Here is a 17,489-nt window from a genome sequence, read left to right as displayed (position 1 = left end):
AAAAAGACCAGGAAAGAAGAAATTAATAAAAGAAATCACAATATTACAATCCCAAGTAAGACACTTGTTGAATAAAGAATTAGAAAGGAATTTTAAAAGTTTGCAACAAAAATCATTTGAAGGCGCGAATAAACCTGGGAAGTATCTAGCCTGGCAATTGAAGAAAAAGAAAGAAAATAGAATTATTAACAAAATCACGGTAAATCAAAAAAAGATAGTTGATCAAGAGGGAATTAAAAGAGAATTTTTTAAATATTATGCAAATTTATTCAAAGGTGTGTAAATCAGAAAAGACAAAATGGAAGAATATTTACGAAATATTCAAATAGCACCCCTGACTGAATACATGAAAAAGTGTTCCTTTGTTCTGTTTTTGTTTAACTTCACTAAAAATGCATATTTACATGCTTGGCATGAAAGTTTTATTGCTTCCGGTGGTTATCTTATATTGCTTATTTTCTCCAGGGAAGCTGATCTCTGTAGTCTGGAGCATGGTTGTAATTCCGGGTGGTCTTCAGGCCCCACCTGGAGGTTGGCATCCCTCTATCCAGGGAAGAGTTTCCAAAGCTGAAGGGAAGCCACGGAACTCAGTTTCTGATAGACTGCTTCTGTCCCCAGGAGCAGTGTTCCCTCTAAGCTGAGTTAGCCTGAGCTAGCTCACAGATTTTTAGCCTCCAGCTCACACATTTTTGTCTTAGCCCAGGAAGGATGACCCCAGAGCACAATAATTTATGCAGTAGCACACAACTTTAATATCAGTAGCTCACAAAGTAGAATTTTTGCTCACAAGACTCTGCAGCTTAGAGAGAACATTGCACAGGAGGTTTTTAAGAACATAAGAACATAAGAGAAGCCATGTTGGATCAGGCCAACGGCCCATCCAGTCCAACACTGTGTCACACAGTGGCAAAAAATTTTATATATACACACACACTGTGGCTAATAGCCACTGATGGACCTGTGCTCCATATTTTTATCTAAACCCCTCTTGAAGGTGGCTATACTTGTGGCCGCCACCACCTCCTGTGGCAGTGAATTCCACATGTTAATCACCCTTTGGGTGAAGAAGGACTTCCTTTTATCCGTTTTAACCTGTCTGCTCAGTAATTTCATCGAATGCCCACGAGTTCTTGTATTGTGAGTAAGGGAGAAAAGTACTTCTTTCTCTACTTTCTCCATCCCATGGATTATCTTGTAAACCTCTATCATGTCACCCCGCAGTCAACGTTTCTCCAAGCTAAAGAGTCCCAAGCGTTTCAACCTTTCTTCATAGGGAAAGTGCTCCAGCCCTTTAATCATTCTAGTTGCCCTTTTCTGGACTTTCTCCAATGCTATATATCCTTTTTGAGGTGCGGCGACCAGAACTGCACACAGTACTCCAAATGAGACCGCACCATCGATTTATACAGGGGCATTATGATACTGGCTGATTTGTTTTCAATTCCCTTCCTAATAATTCCCAGCATGGCGTTGGCCTTTTTTATTGCAAACGCACACTGTCTTGACATTTTCAGTGAGTTATCTACCACAACCCCAAGATCTCTCTCTTGGTCAGTCTCTGCCAGTTCACATCCCATCAACTTGTATTTGTAGCTGAGATTCTTGGCCCCAATGTGCATTACACTTGGCCACATTGAACCGCATCTGCCACGTTGACGCCCACTCACCCAGCCTCAACAGATCCCTTTGGAGTTCCTCACAATCCTCTCTGGTTCTCACCACCCTGAACAATTTAGTGTCATCCGCAAATTTGGCCACTTCACTTTTTGTTTTTGTTTTTTAAATGCAGGACAGCTGAAAGGCAATTGCAAATCTACCTACCTGCATGGAAAAAAACCATCTGTTTAAAGCCTGGTACAAGCAGCATCAATCCTGTATCCCAACCTTTCACACATGCGCAACAAGAGTGGGCCAGCAGGTCAAAAAAGTACTTTAAAAGTGGAGGATGCAAAATCTCTTCCGGCTCTGACTTCTTCCCCAGTCTGCTGCCCGCAGAACTTATTTTTCAAACACCGATTCGGGGCCCAGGGAAAAGCTAGCTGGGAGAAAGAACACTCCCACGCCAAGATCTGCTTCCTCCCCAGAACGGGCCACTGCTTCTCCGCCCTTTCCAACGGTGCGTATAAAAGGCACCAGCTCAACCCAGCCCAACCTGTTTTCCTATTGAAGGCACTTGGTCGACCCAGAACCCGAAGCTCCAGGGAAAAAAACAGGTAAGAAAGGAATGCTTAGGCAGGGCTATTAATAAACCTGCGGGTGGGGTGGCCGAAAGGACCTATGGCCATTTGGTCACTCACTGAAAATGTCGAGACAGTGTGCGACTGCAATAAAAAGGGCCAGTGCGATGCTGGGAATTATTAGGAAGGGAATTGAAAACAAATCAGCCAGTATTATAATGTCCTTGTATAAATTGATTTGGAGTACTGTTATGAGCTTTGTGAGCACCCAGAAATGGCTTCATTTGGAGTACTGTGTACAATTCTGGTCACCGCACCTCAAAAAAGATATTACAGTATTGGGAAAAGTCCAGAAAAGGGCGACTAGAATGATTAAAGGGTTGGAACCACTTCCCCTATGAAGAAAGGTTAAAACGCTTGGGGCTCTTTCGCTTGGAGAAATGTCGACTGCGGGGTGACATGATAGAGGTTGACAAGAGTGTGCATGGGATAGAGAAGGGAGAGAAAGAAGTCCTTTTCTCCCTTTCTCACAATACGAGAACATGTGGGCACTCAATGAAATTGCTGAGCAATTGGGTTGGAACGGATGAAAGGAAGTACTTCTTCACCCAAAGGATGATTAACACGTGAAATTCACTGCCACAGGAGGTGGTGGCGGCGGCTACAAACATAGCCAACTTCAAGAGGAGATTGGATAAACATATGGAGCAGAGGTCCATCAGTGGCTATTAGCCACAGGGTATTGTTGGAACTCTCTGTCTGGGGCAGTGATGCTCTGTATTCTGGGTGCTCGGAGGGGGCAACAGTGTGAGGACTTCTAGTGTTCTGGCCCCACTGATGGACCTCCTGATGGCACCTGGGTTTTTTGGCTCCTTTGTGACACAGAGTGTCAGACTGGATGGGCCATTGGCCTGATCCAACAGGGCTTCTCTTATGTTCTCATGTTCCACATTAACCTGTTCTATGTGCTTTACCACAGTCCTGTGCTCTCTCACACCTGGTAAACTGACACACGAGATTGGCTCAGTGGAAAGAGATTCTCCCAGGCTCTGTTGCTTTCCAGCTTGTGTCCAGGTGGCCCTGCAGTCTAAGGAGCTCCCCAAAGAAATAAAGAACGGTGGAGAAGCAAGAATTTGTGGCTGTATGAGGAGCAGAAGTGTGGTTTTAAAGCAGGCCACTAAATAAGAATTTCCGGAATCGAGTCAGCTTGTGGCTATTTCTGGGTGCTCACAAAGCCATGGTTCATAACAGCGACTGCCGATCAGGCTAGAAAGTGGGCTGCATGAGAGGCAGTGGTTGTACTTGGGACCATGGTAGCCCCATTACTGAACTGATGGGTTGAAGATCTGGGTTCAAATCCCAGTTATTCCTGCGCCTTTAATGGGAGACAGCCACAAACCGAAGGACAGTTCTTCCTGGCATGGAGAAACCAGGAAGTTTTGTTTCTGGGTCTGGCTGCCATTAAAGGCAGAGGCACAGAGCTGGGGTGGAGTGGGAGGAGAGAAGGTGGCAGCTCAAGGGCGTACCTGGCTTTTCGCTCGCCTCAATTCCAGGGTGGTGTAGTGGTTTGAGGGTCTGGGAGACCCAGGTTCAAATCCCTGCTCTGTCATGGAAACTTGCTGGGTGACTTTGGACTACAGGTTTTTTTCTATAGCAGGAACTCCTTTGCATATTAAGCCACACACCCCTGATGTAGCCAATCCTCCAAGAGCTTACAGGGCTTTTCGTACAGGGCCTACTGGAAGCTCCAGGAGGATTGGCTACATCAGGGGTGTGTGGCCTAATATGCAAAGGAGCTCCTGCTACAAAAAAAACCCCTGGTCAGTCGTGTTCTTTAGCCTCACCTGCCTCACAATGCTGTCATGAGGATACAGAGGAGGAAAGGTGAAAGGTATCAACCGCTTTGGGTTTCCATTGGAGAGAAAAGTGGGGGGTATAAATCAAATCCCAAGTATCAGTAGAAAGAAAAATGATCAGAGTTGATTTATTTATCTTATATCCCGCCCTCCCCGCCGAAGGCAGGCTCAGAGCGGCTTTACTCTAAATTATTACTGAACCTTCCCCTCCACCCATTAAATATAATCAAATGTTGCAAATGAGCAGTAGGAAAAATTGAAATGGTAGCTTTCCTGGACTGCCATTCATTTGGACTAGCCTCTTCAAGGCAAATTCAAGAGGTTTTTCAGTCTATTCCTCCCAGAAGTCAGGATGCGACCGGTGTTTCCTCTTAAGCTGAGTTAGTGTGAGCTAGCTCACAGTTTTTTAGCCTCCAGCTCACCCGTTTTTGTCTCAGCCCGGGGAAAAAAATGGCCCCAGAGCAAACAAATGATGCAGTAGCTCACCAACTTTAACGCCAGTAGCTCACCAAGGAGAAGTTTTTTGCTCACAAGACTCCACAGCTTAGAGGGAGTATTGGATGCAACCCAGAAAAAGCTCACTGATACTGAGTTCTGTGTGTACCCACTTAGAAATCAATGAGGTCTGCCTTGAAGTAAACGTGTTGTGTGGGGTTGGTTTCCTTTAGAATTGGACTTCTAAGCCCATTGATTTTGGTGGCACCAGAGAGCACGAAGGCTTCATCCCCATTGATTTTGGCAGGGCTTACCACTCACTTTCTCCAACTGCCCCCCTCGGGGGCTCACCTTGTCCTGAAAGGTCTCCTCCTCCAGACCTTCTAAGTGGGAAGCATCTTACAAAGCACAGAAAGCCTGCCAAACTAAGGTAACTACCATTGTCTGAAAACTGGGGCGTGTGTGCAGGGCTGGAATTCTAGAAGGAACTCCTTTGCATATTAGGCCACACATCCCTGATGTAGCCAATCTTCTGAGAGCTTACAAGGCTCTTTTTTGTAAGCTCTTGGAGGATGGCTACATCTGGGGTGTGTGGCCTAATATGCAAATGAGCTCCTGCTAAAATTCCACCCATTATTTGGTTGTTCTTTAAAGAAGTCGTGTGTGGGGTAAAATACACCCACAGGTAACATTTGTCATTGAGGGTGCTGGAAAGAGCTGTCAAGTCCAGTGTTCTCTCTTAAACTGAGTTAGGGTGAGCTAGCTCACAGTTTTTTAGCCTCCGCCTCACACATTTTTGTCTCCGCTCAGGGAAAATTACTCCAGAGCAAACTAATTGATGCAGTAGCTCACCACTTTGACGCCAGTAGCTCACAAAGTGGAATTTTTGCTCACAAGGCTCCACACCTTAGAGGAAGCATCGGTCAAGCCACAGCCGACTTAGAGTTTTCAAGGCAAGAGACGAGCGGAGGTGGTCGGCCAACGCCTGCCTCTGTGTAGCAACCTTGGACTTCTTTGGTGGAATCACATCTCAGTGCTACCCAGGGCTAATTCTGCTTAGTTTCCAGGCCAGTATCCATGGGGGGCTTGAGGGGGCACTGCTGCCTGACTTCTGGGCAGGGTCGCCAACTTCCAGGGGGCCCACCAGGGTGCAGTCTGCTCTCTCTCTCTTTTTTTGCCAGAAGACAGCTTCTGAGAAGTAGCAAGGCGTGCAAACGATGGGAAACGGTGCCTCCTGATTTATTTATTTATTTTAAAAAACCCACTTTTAAAGAAGAAGAATTGCAGATTCATACCCCGCCCTTCTCTCTGAATCAGAGACTCAGAGCAGCTTACAATCTCCTATACCTTCTGCCCCCACCACAACAGACACCCTGTGAGGTGGGTGGGGCTTAGAGAGCTTTCACAGAAGCTGTCCTTTCAAGGACAACAACTACGAGAGCTATGGTTGACACAAGGCCATTCCAGCAGCTGGAAGTGGAGGAGCGGGGAATCCAACCCGCTTCTCCCAGATAAGAGTCGGCGCACTTCACCACGCCAAACTGGCTCTCTCAGAAGTCAGGGGGCAGTGCCCTCACAGCCCACCTCTCCCCAGGGATAAAATCCTGGGCTAGCTTGACCCATCCAAATCAGGGTAAATTTGTCCTTGATGGGAACATAAATATGCTCTTTATAGGTTTGAAAAGACATGACTTGGGTAGCCCAAGCAAACCTGATTTCATCAAATCTCAGAACCTGGGTTGGCTCTGGCTAGAAGAAAAAGAAGACAGAAGATATTGGATTTATATCCCGCCCTCCACTCCGAAGACTCTCAGAGCGGCTCACAATCTCCTTTACCTTCCTCCCCCACAACAGACACCCTGTGAGGTGGGTGAGGCTGGAGAGGGCTCTCACAGCAGCTGCCCTTTCAAGGACAACCTCTGCCAGAGCTCTGGCTGACCCAAGGCCATTCCAGCAGCTGCAAGTGGAGGAGTGGGGAATCAAACCCGGTTCTCCCAGATAAGAGTCCTCACACTTAACCACTACACCAAACTGGCTCTGGCTAGTATTTGGATGGGCAACCTCCAAGGAATATCAAGGCTGTGGCGTGGAGGCACTCGATGGCAAACCACCTCCGAACTTCTCTTGCCTTGAAAACCCTACGACATCGCCATAAGTCAGCTATGACTTGATAAGAGGTCAAGGTAGTCCCCTGTGCAAGCACCAGTCATTTCCGACTCTGGGTTGACGTTCCTTTCACGACGTTTTCACAGCAGGCTTTTTACGGGATCGTTTGCCATTGCCTTTCCCAGTCATCTACACTTTCTCCCCAGTAAGCAAGCTGGGTACTCATTTCACCGACCACGGAAGGCTGAGTCAACCTTGAGCCAGCTACCTGAACCCAGCTTCTGCCAGGATCGAACTCAGGTTGTGAGCAGAGAGCTTGGACTGCAGTGCTGCAGCTTTACCACTCTGCACCAGGGGGCTCTATGATGACGCCCCCTCAAAAAAACCCCAAAAGGCCTTCTGTTTGAGCCAGCGCTTCTTCTGAACCCCCTTATATGGAATTCTTGTTTGGAACTTAACTGCATATGGAGCAAGCCAGAACACCACAGCAGGGCGTGCCATTGGTTTATCAGCATTGCGTGGCTGAAACTGACGATAAGAACAAATGGAAAGGTACACAGCGTGGACTCCACACACCTCTTTGCCTGCTGGGTTCCATCCAGTGTTGTCGATAGCCCCCCAGAGAGAGGACAATGAACCCCCAACTCATGACGCCCCCAACCAAAAAAGGCCTTCTTTAATCCCTGTGCTGTTTTCTTCCTCCAGCAACCATCTCCCCTTCATTAATTTCTCAGCTGTAAATATTCTCTCCCCCACCCTGGCAGACTTTATTTGCTCTGAGGGTGTGTGAACTCCTGGTGGCGCTCCAAATTTCTGCCTTCTGTAGACGTTTCCCCCTCCCGCCCTCTCACAAACCTGGATGCTGAAAGAGAAAAGGCCTATGACTTGTCCTGAATTGTTTGGTGAAGGCGGGCGAGCTGTAACTTTGGCTGGACACAAAATACGCCCATGGGCCGGGTGGAAATGCCATTTGTCTTGGAAATAATGTCATATGTGACTCTCTAGGAGGGGGAGGTGAAGGCTGTTGCATGAGAACGTCGTCTCTACCTGGCATTAAAGGTGTCTTGCTGAGACGTCTTTACCAGGCTGAGACCCCTCCTGTCCCCAAACCCTACTCCCTCCCAGATCTACCCCCAAAGTCTTCAGGTATTTCCAACGCCGACTGGGCAACCCTTTGTTGTTGTTGTTTAGCTGCACAGTTGAGTCTAGCTCTCTGCAACCCCATGGACAAAGTCACGCCAGGCCCTCCTGTCTTCCACTATCCTCCAAAGTCTGCTCAAATTCATGTTAGTTACATCAGTAATGCTGTCCAGCCATCACCTCTTTTGCCATCCCCTTCTTCTTTTGCCTTCTGTCTTTCCCAGCATCAGGGTCTTCTCCAGGGAGTGCTCCCTTCTCATTTGGTGGCCAAAGTATTTGAGTTTCAGCTTCAGCCTCTGACCTTCCAGGCAACAGTCAGGGTTGATTTCCCTTAGGACTGACTGATTTGATCTTCTTGCAGTCCAAGGTACTCTCAAGATTCTTCTATAGCAGAGATCCCTCTACATCGGTGAACAGCAAATTAGCATACAACTTAATGAAGATCATAGAATCGTAGAGTTGGAAGGGACCTCCAGGGTCATCTAGTCCAGTCCCCTTGCACAATGCAGGAAACTCACAAACACCTCCCCCTAAATTCACAGGATCTTCATTGCTGTCAGATGGCCATCTAGCCTCTGTTTAAAAACCTCCAAGGAAGGAGAGCCCACCACCTCCCAAGGAGGAAGCCTGTTCCACTGAGGAACTGCTCTAACGGTCAGGAAGTTCTTCCTAATGTTGAGCCGGAAACTCTTGGTTTAATTTCAACCCACTGGTTCTGGTCTGACTTTCTGGGGTCACAGAAAACAATTCCACACCATCCTCTATATGACAGCCCTTCAAGTAGGAGAAGCACCTTCTTTGGGGGCTCATAGAATTGGACCCCCTGGTCCAATCGCTTTGAAACTTGGGGGATGTTTTGGGGAGAGGCAGTAGATGCTGTACTGAAAATCTGGTCCCTCTAACCCCTCAGGGCCCCAGATACCCGTGGATCAATTCTCCATTATTTTCTATGGGAATAAATCTCCATAGGGAATAACAGAGTTCCCAGCAGACATTTCCCTCCCTTCCCCCCGCTTTCTGACGACCCTGAAGCGGGGGGAGCGCCTCCAAACTGGGGGATCCCCTGCCCCCACCTGGGGATTGGCAACCCTATACTGAGTTCCTGTTGGGCTTTTTCTATAACCCCCCCTCCCCCAGACCTATGCATTTACCTAGGGCAGCGGACCAGGTATGTGCGTGTGTGTGCCAGATTAGGCTCTCCCCACATTTGTATTATTTGTATTAAATAATTTGTATTAATTTGTATTAATTTTGCCAGCCTGAATCATTCTCCCTTGGCAGAGCACTGTTTTTTTTAAATTGATAATTTTTTATGTCCCGTGAATGATGTTATAAATATCCATAAGGCCCTTGGCAGAAAAAAGGTTCCCCACCCCTGCTTGTTGATGTATTGAGTCCTCCTTCCACAGCATGACAGGAGCAAGGAAGAAGCAGGTGGATCTATCTGACAGGTCAGGTCAGATTAACCTTGTCAGCAAGCCGGTTCTGGCTGGACTGTGACTAAGGGAAAGTACCTGCTGAAGTCAGTACTATATGGACTGCCGTGATTGGCTGACTTGTATATATAAGGATTGCAATACCAGTCTGTATTTCTCTCAGTCGAGAGTTGGATACTGGCGGAGCACTTTGTCACTCAGATTAAGAACATTCACCGCACTAGTTGTACTGTATATAGATTGTAAATACACTACTTTTATGGGGGGAGGGGGGGTGGGCTCCCTCTTGGGTATCCTGCCCCCCCAGGGAAAGTGTATGCGCAATATATAGCCTCTCCTTTCCCGGTGTAGTGAACGCCATGTGGTCACTGTCCAGCTATGCCTGGCAGATGGTCACTGCAATGGCCTCTCCTGCATTACTGCATCCGTGGCAACACCTTCCCGCTGGTCCCCCCCCCCCGTTTCTCACAGAGTTTGCCACGTTATGGTGCGACCGAATGTCCGGCGGTATAACCGGATGGGCAGGCTGGGCTCACCAACCTCGCCAGCCAAGAGAAGGAAAACTCTAACATCAAACCCGGGCAGATAGAGCTCGTTAATGTAACACCTACCACCTGGAGGACTCGCTGCCGGAGTCCCGGCTTACTGGGCCATGGCAGATGACCCCAAGGTGAAAGGGTGGAGCCAGTACCGCGCACACTGTGCTTCACCTAAAAATTCCTCTGCGCAGGCCTGAAGGGCATATCCACATCCACAACCCACAACACACCAAGTCCTGCAGCGAAGGACAAGGGGCAAAACGGCAGGTGGAAGATGCCACTGGAAGCCGCAGTCCCGATCCTGCATGTAGGCGGTTCAGGGTATTGGTCGCCTGATGCTGACCCGGAGACGAAAGCATTTTTCGGCAGCACTCTGAACGACCAAGCAGCCTTATCTAGGGACAGCACTGCTTGCTCCACACGGAGAGGGGCCTAGAAAAGGTGGCCTAAACAAAGCTCGTCTCCCCCCCCCCCCAGTTGGCTAGCCGTGGTCAACGGGCATCCTTACTTGCGGTCAAAAAATAACAAAAGGAGATTGAGGAAGAATCGCACTGCTACAGCACCAACCCCAAATCAGACTTTTCCCTGCAGCCACTGTGGCCGGATCTGCCTGTCCCGCATTGGTCTTGTCAGCCACCAGCGAGCCTGCAGCAGACATGGACTACTGCACCCTTCGTAAATCTTCGTTCGCGAAGTCAAGCCGAGAGAGAGAGAGAGACACTACTTTTATACTAGGTGCTGGTGTGTGGCTCACCTTCTTTCCGGAGTATACCCTTTTACAGTTCTCTATTCCTCCGTCTGCACACACACGCGCCGATACTGCTTCATTCCTTGCCAGTGTTTGAGACTGCCCCAGTCCATCCCAGGACTTAGTGCCAGTGTTTCCCCTTAAGCTGAGCTAGTGTGAGCTAGCTCACAGTTTTTTAAGCCTCCAGATCACACATTTTTGTCTCCGCTCAGGAAAAATGGCCCCAGAGCAGACTCATTGATGCAAGTAGCTCACAACTTTAATGCCAGTAGCTCACAAAGTAGAATTTTAGCTCGTAAGGCTCCACAGCTTAGAAGGAACATCGCTCACATGGGTATCTGTTGTGGGGAGGGGAAGGGAAAGGAGATTGTAAAGTGCTCCGAGACTCCGAGTGAAGGGTGAAGTATAAATCCAATCTCCTCCTCCACCACCTCTTCCTCCTCTTCTTTCCAGCATTGGACATGGCTTACCAGACTGAGATGATCATAGATGCCCAGCCCCAGCCAGTGGGTAACAGCTACACTTTCACCAGCCAGGCGGCCTGGAGTTCGGATCTGTGTGACTGCTGTTCTGACATGGGCATTTGTGAGTAACCGAATCCCAATGGGCACCCCCAAGGGAATGCTCATACAGCCTTTCACTAATAAAACCAGGTTGTTTTTCAGACTGGCACAATCTTATCCTCCCTTTGCCCTAAGGAGCCCCAGGCGGTACACGTGGTTCCCTCTTCCCTGTTTTATTCACGCAACAGTCCTGTGAGGTAGGCCAAGCTAGGAAAAGAGCAACGTACCCAAACTCGCCCAGCGAGTTAAATGGGAAGGTGGGGTCTGGAACTCCGAATCTTCCAAATACTAGGTATACTGCACTGATCCATAACAGGTCATGGAGCAGAGGTCTATCAGTGGTTATTAGCCACAGCTTATTGTTGGAACTCTCTGTCTGGGGCAGTGATGCTCTGTATTGTGCTTGGGGGTGGCACAGTGGAAGGGCACCTGGTTTTTCTGGCCACTGTGTGACACAGAGTGTTGGACGGGATGGGCCATTGGCCTGATCCAACATGGCTTCTCTTATGTTCTTATGACTCATCTGGAAACTTGAATTTTCACTAAGCTGCATGGGCCCAGGATCCTTCCCCCTCTATGTCATCCCTCCAGTCCTGAACTGAGGGGATCTGCCCCATCTCCGCCTTCTCTATCCAGAAGGCTATTTTAAGTTGGTGGTTGTGGGGAAGGCTGAGGGGGCAACGTTAACTAACAGGGATCATTTAAAACAGGAGTGGCCGAACTGCAGCTCAGGAGCCACATGTGTCTCTTTCACACGTATTGTGTGGCTCTCAAAGCCCCCACCACCCTGTCGGCCAGCTTGGAGAAGGCATTTCTTTTTTTAAATCACATCTCCAAGCAAAGTCAGCTGGCGGCTTAGATAATAATGCATATAAAGTTAAAGTTGCTTTCTTTCCACCTCTCTCCCCTGTCTAATTTTCGTCCTTCCTTCTTCTTATCTGGGAGAACCGGGTTTGATTCCCTGCTCCTCCACTTGCCGCTGCTGGAATGGCCTTGGGTTAGCCATAGCTCTCACAGAGCTGTCCTTGAAAGGACAGCTTCTGGGAGAGCTCTCTCAGCCCCACCTACCTCACAGGGTGTCTGTTGTGGGGAGGAAGATAAAGGAGATTGTGAGCAGCTCTGAGGTTCGGAGTGGAGGGTGGGATATAAATCCAATGTTGTTGTTGTCGTCTTCTTCTTACATCGTAATATATAATGAAATAATTATACAACTCACAGCCCGGTTGCTAACAAGCCACGTACCAGGACCGGTCCATGGACCTGGGCTGGGGACCCCTGACCTGGGCTATCCAGGGAAGGGCACAGATGTCCTGAAAGAGAAAAATACAGGGCATGTAGCTTTGGTGTGCAGGCCCAAATGTTGCCACAAATGGAGGCTGACTTTTCATTCTGAAAAAAAGTTTCTAGCCCTTCACATTGGAAACCCTGGAGAGGTCTTCTGTCCTCTTTTTTTCCCCTTCAGTATAACCTCATTCCTTTAAATAAAAGAACCCCATTAAAAATGTTAATCCAGGACCCAAAATGAAAGATGTCAAGGAAAGCATTGTTTCGGCAAGCAAACTATTTCTGTGGTTTGGGATCCACGACTGCAAAATTTGGTCTCCTAGCCGTGTTGCGTGGGTCTGGAGCAGGGGTCCCCAGCCCCTGGGCCGTGGACTGGTACCAGTCCGTGGCCTGTTAGCAACCGGACTGTGAGTTGTATAATTATTTCATTATATATTACAATGTAATAATAATAATAATAATAATAATAATACATTGGATTTATATCCTGCCCTCCACTCCAAATCTCAGAGTGGTTCACAATCTCCTTTTTCTTCCACCCGCACAAGATACCCTGTGAGGTGGATGGGGTTGAGAGAGCTCTCTCAGAAGCTGCCCTTTCAAGGACAGCTCTTCGAGAGCTATGGCTGACCCAAGGCCATTCCAGCAGCTCTAAGTGGAGGAGTGGGGATCAAACCCAGTTCTCCCAGATAAGAGTCTGCACACGTAACTACCGCACCAAAATAAAGTGCACAATTGTATCATCCCAAAACTATCGTGCCCCCCCACCACCACCACTGGTCTGTGGAAAAATTGTCTTCCACAAAACCGGTCCCTGGTGCCAAAAAGGTGGGGACCACTAGTCTAGAGAACTGGAGTGGAGGAACAGGTATAACCTGCCATGGAGGGCTTCTTTAGCAATCCATGCACCTGTGGCAGGGTTGCCAACCCCCAGGTGAGGCCTGGAAACCTCCTGGAATTACAACTGAGCTCAAGGCAACAGAGTTCCATTCCCCTGGAGAAAATAGCCGCTTTGGAGGGGGAACTCTTTGGCATCATAGTCTGCTGAGCTCCCTCCCCAACCTGCAACTTCCACCCTCCGCAAGCTTCACCCCCCCCCCAAAAAAGTCTTCAGGTATTTCCCAACACTGAGTTGGCAACTAAAACACAAGCTAACTTCCCCAAAGAGCCAGCAATAGAAGTGGTATAAAGGAGCAGGGCTTTTTTTTTTTTTGCAACTGGAACTCCTTTGCATATTAGGCCACACCCTTCTAATGTAGCCAATCCTCCAAGAGCTAAGAGGGCTGTTAGTACAGGGCCTACTGCAAGCTCCAGGAGGATTGGCTGCATCAGGGGGGTGCGGCCTAATATGCAAAGGAGTTCCTGCTGCAAAAAAAAAAGAAGCCTTGGAAAGGAGAATTAGGTAAGGAGGACTAAAATGCATCTATTGAAGAGCATCGGAGGGGGAGGGACCAGGATGGTCTACCAAGCAGGGGTGGAAATCTAGCAGGAGCTCCTTTGCATATTAGGCCACACAACCCTGATGCAGCCAATCCTCCAAGAGCTTACAAAAAAGAGCCTTGTAAGCTCTTGGAGGATTGGCTACTTCAGGGGTGTGTGGCCTGATATGCAAAGGAGCCCCTGCTAGAATTCCACCCCTGCTCCCAAACGTCTTTGACTGTATGCTTTGCTCTCCCCTTGCCACCCCACAGGTCTTTGTGCCACTTTTGTGCCCTGTATCCTGGCATGTCGGGTGGCAGAGCAAGCCGGCGAGTGTTTATGCCTCCCTTTTCTGCCTGGTACTCTGATTGCGCTGCGCACTGGAGTCCGTGAGAAATACCACATTGAGGTGAAAGATGGGAAATGTAAATGGAGGGGGGGAGGGTTGGGGGGGGGGAGCAAGTGTTAATTGCATATGCCAAAATTGCATTCTAGATGTAGCAAATGTTTGTTTCACAGTGTTTTTATAATTCTTAAAACATTTTATGGTGTATGGCTTATGGACCATTAAACCGAAATAAATCATATGAACATATGAAGCTGCCTTATACTGAACCAGACCCTCGGTCCATCAAAGTCAGTATTGTCTACTCAGACTGGCAGTGGCTCTCCAGGGTCTCAAGCTGAGGTTTTTCACGCCTACTTGCCTGGACCCTTTTTAGTTGGGAGTTGCCGGGGATTGAACTTGGGACCTTCCGCTTACCAAGCAGATGCTCTACCACTGAGCCACCGTCCCTCCCCAAATCTGACTGAATTACAATATAGGTTTGCTGTGCCAGTCCAGGAGAGGCCTGAGATGTTCCGGTGATATTTTCTATAGGCTCCGAAGTTGTTGGTGATTTTTTTTTTTCATGATGCACGAAATAGGATAGGAAATGGAGGCTGAGCCTGTTGGATTTCTGCTTATCGTGCTGTTGTTCAAGGCTTGTTAAAGGAAAGGGGGAAAAGTCTACCTCATAGGGTCCCCCCTCCCCATCATAGATGAAGGCTGAATCAACATGGATGAAGGCTGAGCCGGCTACCTGAACCAGCTTCCTCTGGGATCGAACTCAGGTCGTGAGGAGAGGGCTCCAACTGCAGTACTGCAGCTTTACCACTCTGTGCCACGGGGCTCTTCCAACAATATAATATAATAAATATAATATAATATAAGAAACCTGGAGACTTTGGGGGTGGATCTGGGAGAGAGCAGAGTTTGGGGAGGGAGGGGCCTCAGCATGGTATAACGCCATAGACTCCACCCTCCGAAGCAGCCATTTTCTTCAGGGGAAAATCTCAATTAAAATCACCGGACCATAATAATACTTTCACACATCTAGTTTGTATACATACTCTATTGTGTCAACAAAAATGCATCAGCATTAATAGTGATCATCGTATATCACTGATAACCAGTGTCCCCTCTAAGCTGAGTAAGCGTGAGCTAGCTCACAAATTTGTAGCCTCCAGCTCACACATTTTTGTCTTAGCTCAGAAAGGATGACCCAGAGCACGCCAATTTGTGCAGTAGCTCACAACTTTTAACGCCGGTAGCTCCTAACTTTAATGCCAATAACTCACAAAATGGAATTTTTGCTCACAAGGCTCTGCAGCTGAAAAGGAACATTGCTGATAATCACTCAAAACTGGAATACGTATACACACTGAATGTGTGAAAGTATTTTTATTATCCGGCGATTTTCATTGAGATTTTCTACTGACATCGGAACCTGCTGTGTATCTTTACTATTTTCTCCAAGGGAGCTGATCTCTGCCAGCTGGAGAACAGTTGTTAAAATGGGAGATTTCCAGGCCCCACCTGGAGGCTGGCAAGCCTACCTCCCCATCCTATGCCTGGGGGGGAGGGCTGGAGGGGACCTGATAAGGATGCCAGCCTCCAGGTGGGACCTGGGGATCCCCCAGAATTACAGTTCATCTCTAGATTCCAGAGCTCAGTTCCCCTGGAGAATCATGCCTGTTATGGAGGGTGGAGTCTATTGCATTGTATCCCACTGAGGTCCCTGTCCTCCCAAGGCTCCACCCCCAAATCTTCAGGAGTTTCTCAGCTAGGCCAGCAGCATCTGGCAACCAACCCCCTCTCCCCGCCCGTTCTCCTGCCAGTGGCTAGGAGCACATGGCAATCCTATTCCAGCGGCAGGCATTGTACATAGACTGATGTTAGAAGTTTATGAAAGGTTTTGAGTCTGTGATGATGTACACGTATGGATGAGGAAAGAAAGAAAGAGCCCTCAAGCTAAAATTCCAAGGCCTGGCCAGTTTAATCCAATAGTTTGACAAGAATTTTAGTCCTTGGCTTCAGATTCCTTTTAAAACAACTTTTTGGTTTTGCCGCAACAGGAATTTGAAGCCAAAGACTGAAATTCCTGTCAGGCTATTGGTTTAAACATAAGCTTCCACTGGCTAGCCCATGCCACAGTTCATTGGTTAGCCTTTAAGTCAGGGGTCCTCATTGTGTTGCCAGATAGGCTACTGAAGGGCCATTAGGGATCTGATTGGCTTTGCAGATTTTTTAAAAACAAAAAATGCTGTTCTGGCCACACATGGATATTCACTATGTAATTGAAAGTAAGCTGCAGCAGCCATTTTGTGCCTGACTCTGTCTCCTGTGGCAGTCAGCTTGTGGCAGCCATTTTGTTGTCACGTCCACTACACTGTGTCAGAATTCCCACGGGTTCCAAAAGGTTTGGGACCCCTGCTTTAAGGACTCACAGAACTCCTTTGTTGATCCTAGTCTTCTCTGCCCACTGGAACACACTCTCTTGCTTACCCTGACTTTTGTTTCTTCCCCAGGGCTCTATCTGTAATGACTGGATGGTCATGTCTTGCTGTCCGCTCTGCGGTCTTTGCCAGCTTTCCCGAGAACTGAACAGCAGAAACTGAAATGGACAGAGAAGTGGAGAATCTTCATACCAACTAGATGGGAAGAGGGGCGAGAGCCATTTTGGAATGGCACCAGCGTATTTTTAGACCAGAAAGACCTTTGCAGGAGGGACCACAAAGGCATAGGACCCCCTGTGATAACCCCACCATGAAATCTCGTGAAGGAATAGAGCCCCCCTCTTTTTAGGACCCCCACCATGAAAACTATTTCCTAATAAAACCATATTGTGACCCTCATCCAAAGTGGGTGTGAATTTGTTTAGAGTTCTTAGACCAAGAATGGGACAGCCAAGAACGGATGTGACACCTTGGACAGAGCTGGTTCATGTCTGTGTAGCAAAGAAAACTAGTTTGGACATGGCTTCCCACCCCAAAAAGATTCTGGGAATTGTGGTTTTGCGAGGGCTCTGGAACTAGCGTGTATTGTGACCGAAAGGTTTGGCTTGAAGAAACTTGACTTTGCTCGGTAGTTATTTGGTCATCTTAAAACAGATTGGGGTTGAAAAGACGGGGCTGTCAGGAGCCTACCTTGACAACAGGTTCTGATTCAGAATTATAAAGAGAACTGCAACCTTTCATCAAACCGTTAAGATGAAACAATTAAAACCTATTGGTTAAAAAGGTGATCTCAATTAATCAGACAGATTTAAAAAAAAGTGTTAAAGGTTTTTAATGTAAGAGTGGTGAGGGTGGCAGATAGGGCTACCAACCTCCAGGGGATGGCTAGAGATCTTCCGGAATAGAATTACAACTAGTCTACAGTAACATAGATCAGTTCCCCTGGAGAAAATGTCTGCTTTGGAAAGTGGACAGGATGACATTATAAATTGTTTAAGTGACTAAAGC

General features: G+C 47.9%; 1 protein-coding gene across 1 annotated transcript; it reads left to right on the top strand.

Annotated features, from left to right (window-relative positions):
* Window positions 1–1,874: 1,874 nt before the first annotated feature.
* On the top strand, window positions 1,875–16,880 carry LOC132585693 (cornifelin homolog). The gene is made up of 4 exons (XM_060257563.1): window positions 1,875–2,213; window positions 10,891–11,022; window positions 13,976–14,112; window positions 16,554–16,880. Exons 2-4 carry the CDS (start codon window positions 10,899–10,901, stop codon window positions 16,641–16,643), a joined length of 351 nt encoding a protein of 116 aa, XP_060113546.1. The 5' UTR covers window positions 1,875–2,213; window positions 10,891–10,898; the 3' UTR covers window positions 16,644–16,880.
* The last annotated feature ends 609 nt before the right edge of the window (window positions 16,881–17,489 follow it).

This window comes from Heteronotia binoei, chromosome 17 (genome assembly GCF_032191835.1).
Source record: "Heteronotia binoei isolate CCM8104 ecotype False Entrance Well chromosome 17, APGP_CSIRO_Hbin_v1, whole genome shotgun sequence".
NCBI lineage: Eukaryota > Metazoa > Chordata > Lepidosauria > Squamata > Gekkonidae > Heteronotia > Heteronotia binoei.
The sequence above is the reverse complement of the archived record's forward strand: the minus strand, read 5'-3'. Positions and strand labels throughout refer to the sequence as shown.

What these genes read in the sequence shown, in the direction of transcription:
- LOC132585693 (XM_060257563.1), top strand. Translation starts at nt 10,899, where the DNA reads ATGGCTTACCAGACTGAGATGATCATAGATGCCCAGCCCCAGCCAGTG. An exon ending in CTGTTCTGACATGGGCATTT is followed by an intron (nt 11,023 to 13,975) that starts GTGAGTAACCGA and finishes GCCACCCCACAG; the next exon opens with GTCTTTGTGCCACTTTTGTG. An exon ending in GTGAGAAATACCACATTGAG is followed by an intron (nt 14,113 to 16,553) that starts GTGAAAGATGGG and finishes TTTCTTCCCCAG; the next exon opens with GGCTCTATCTGTAATGACTG.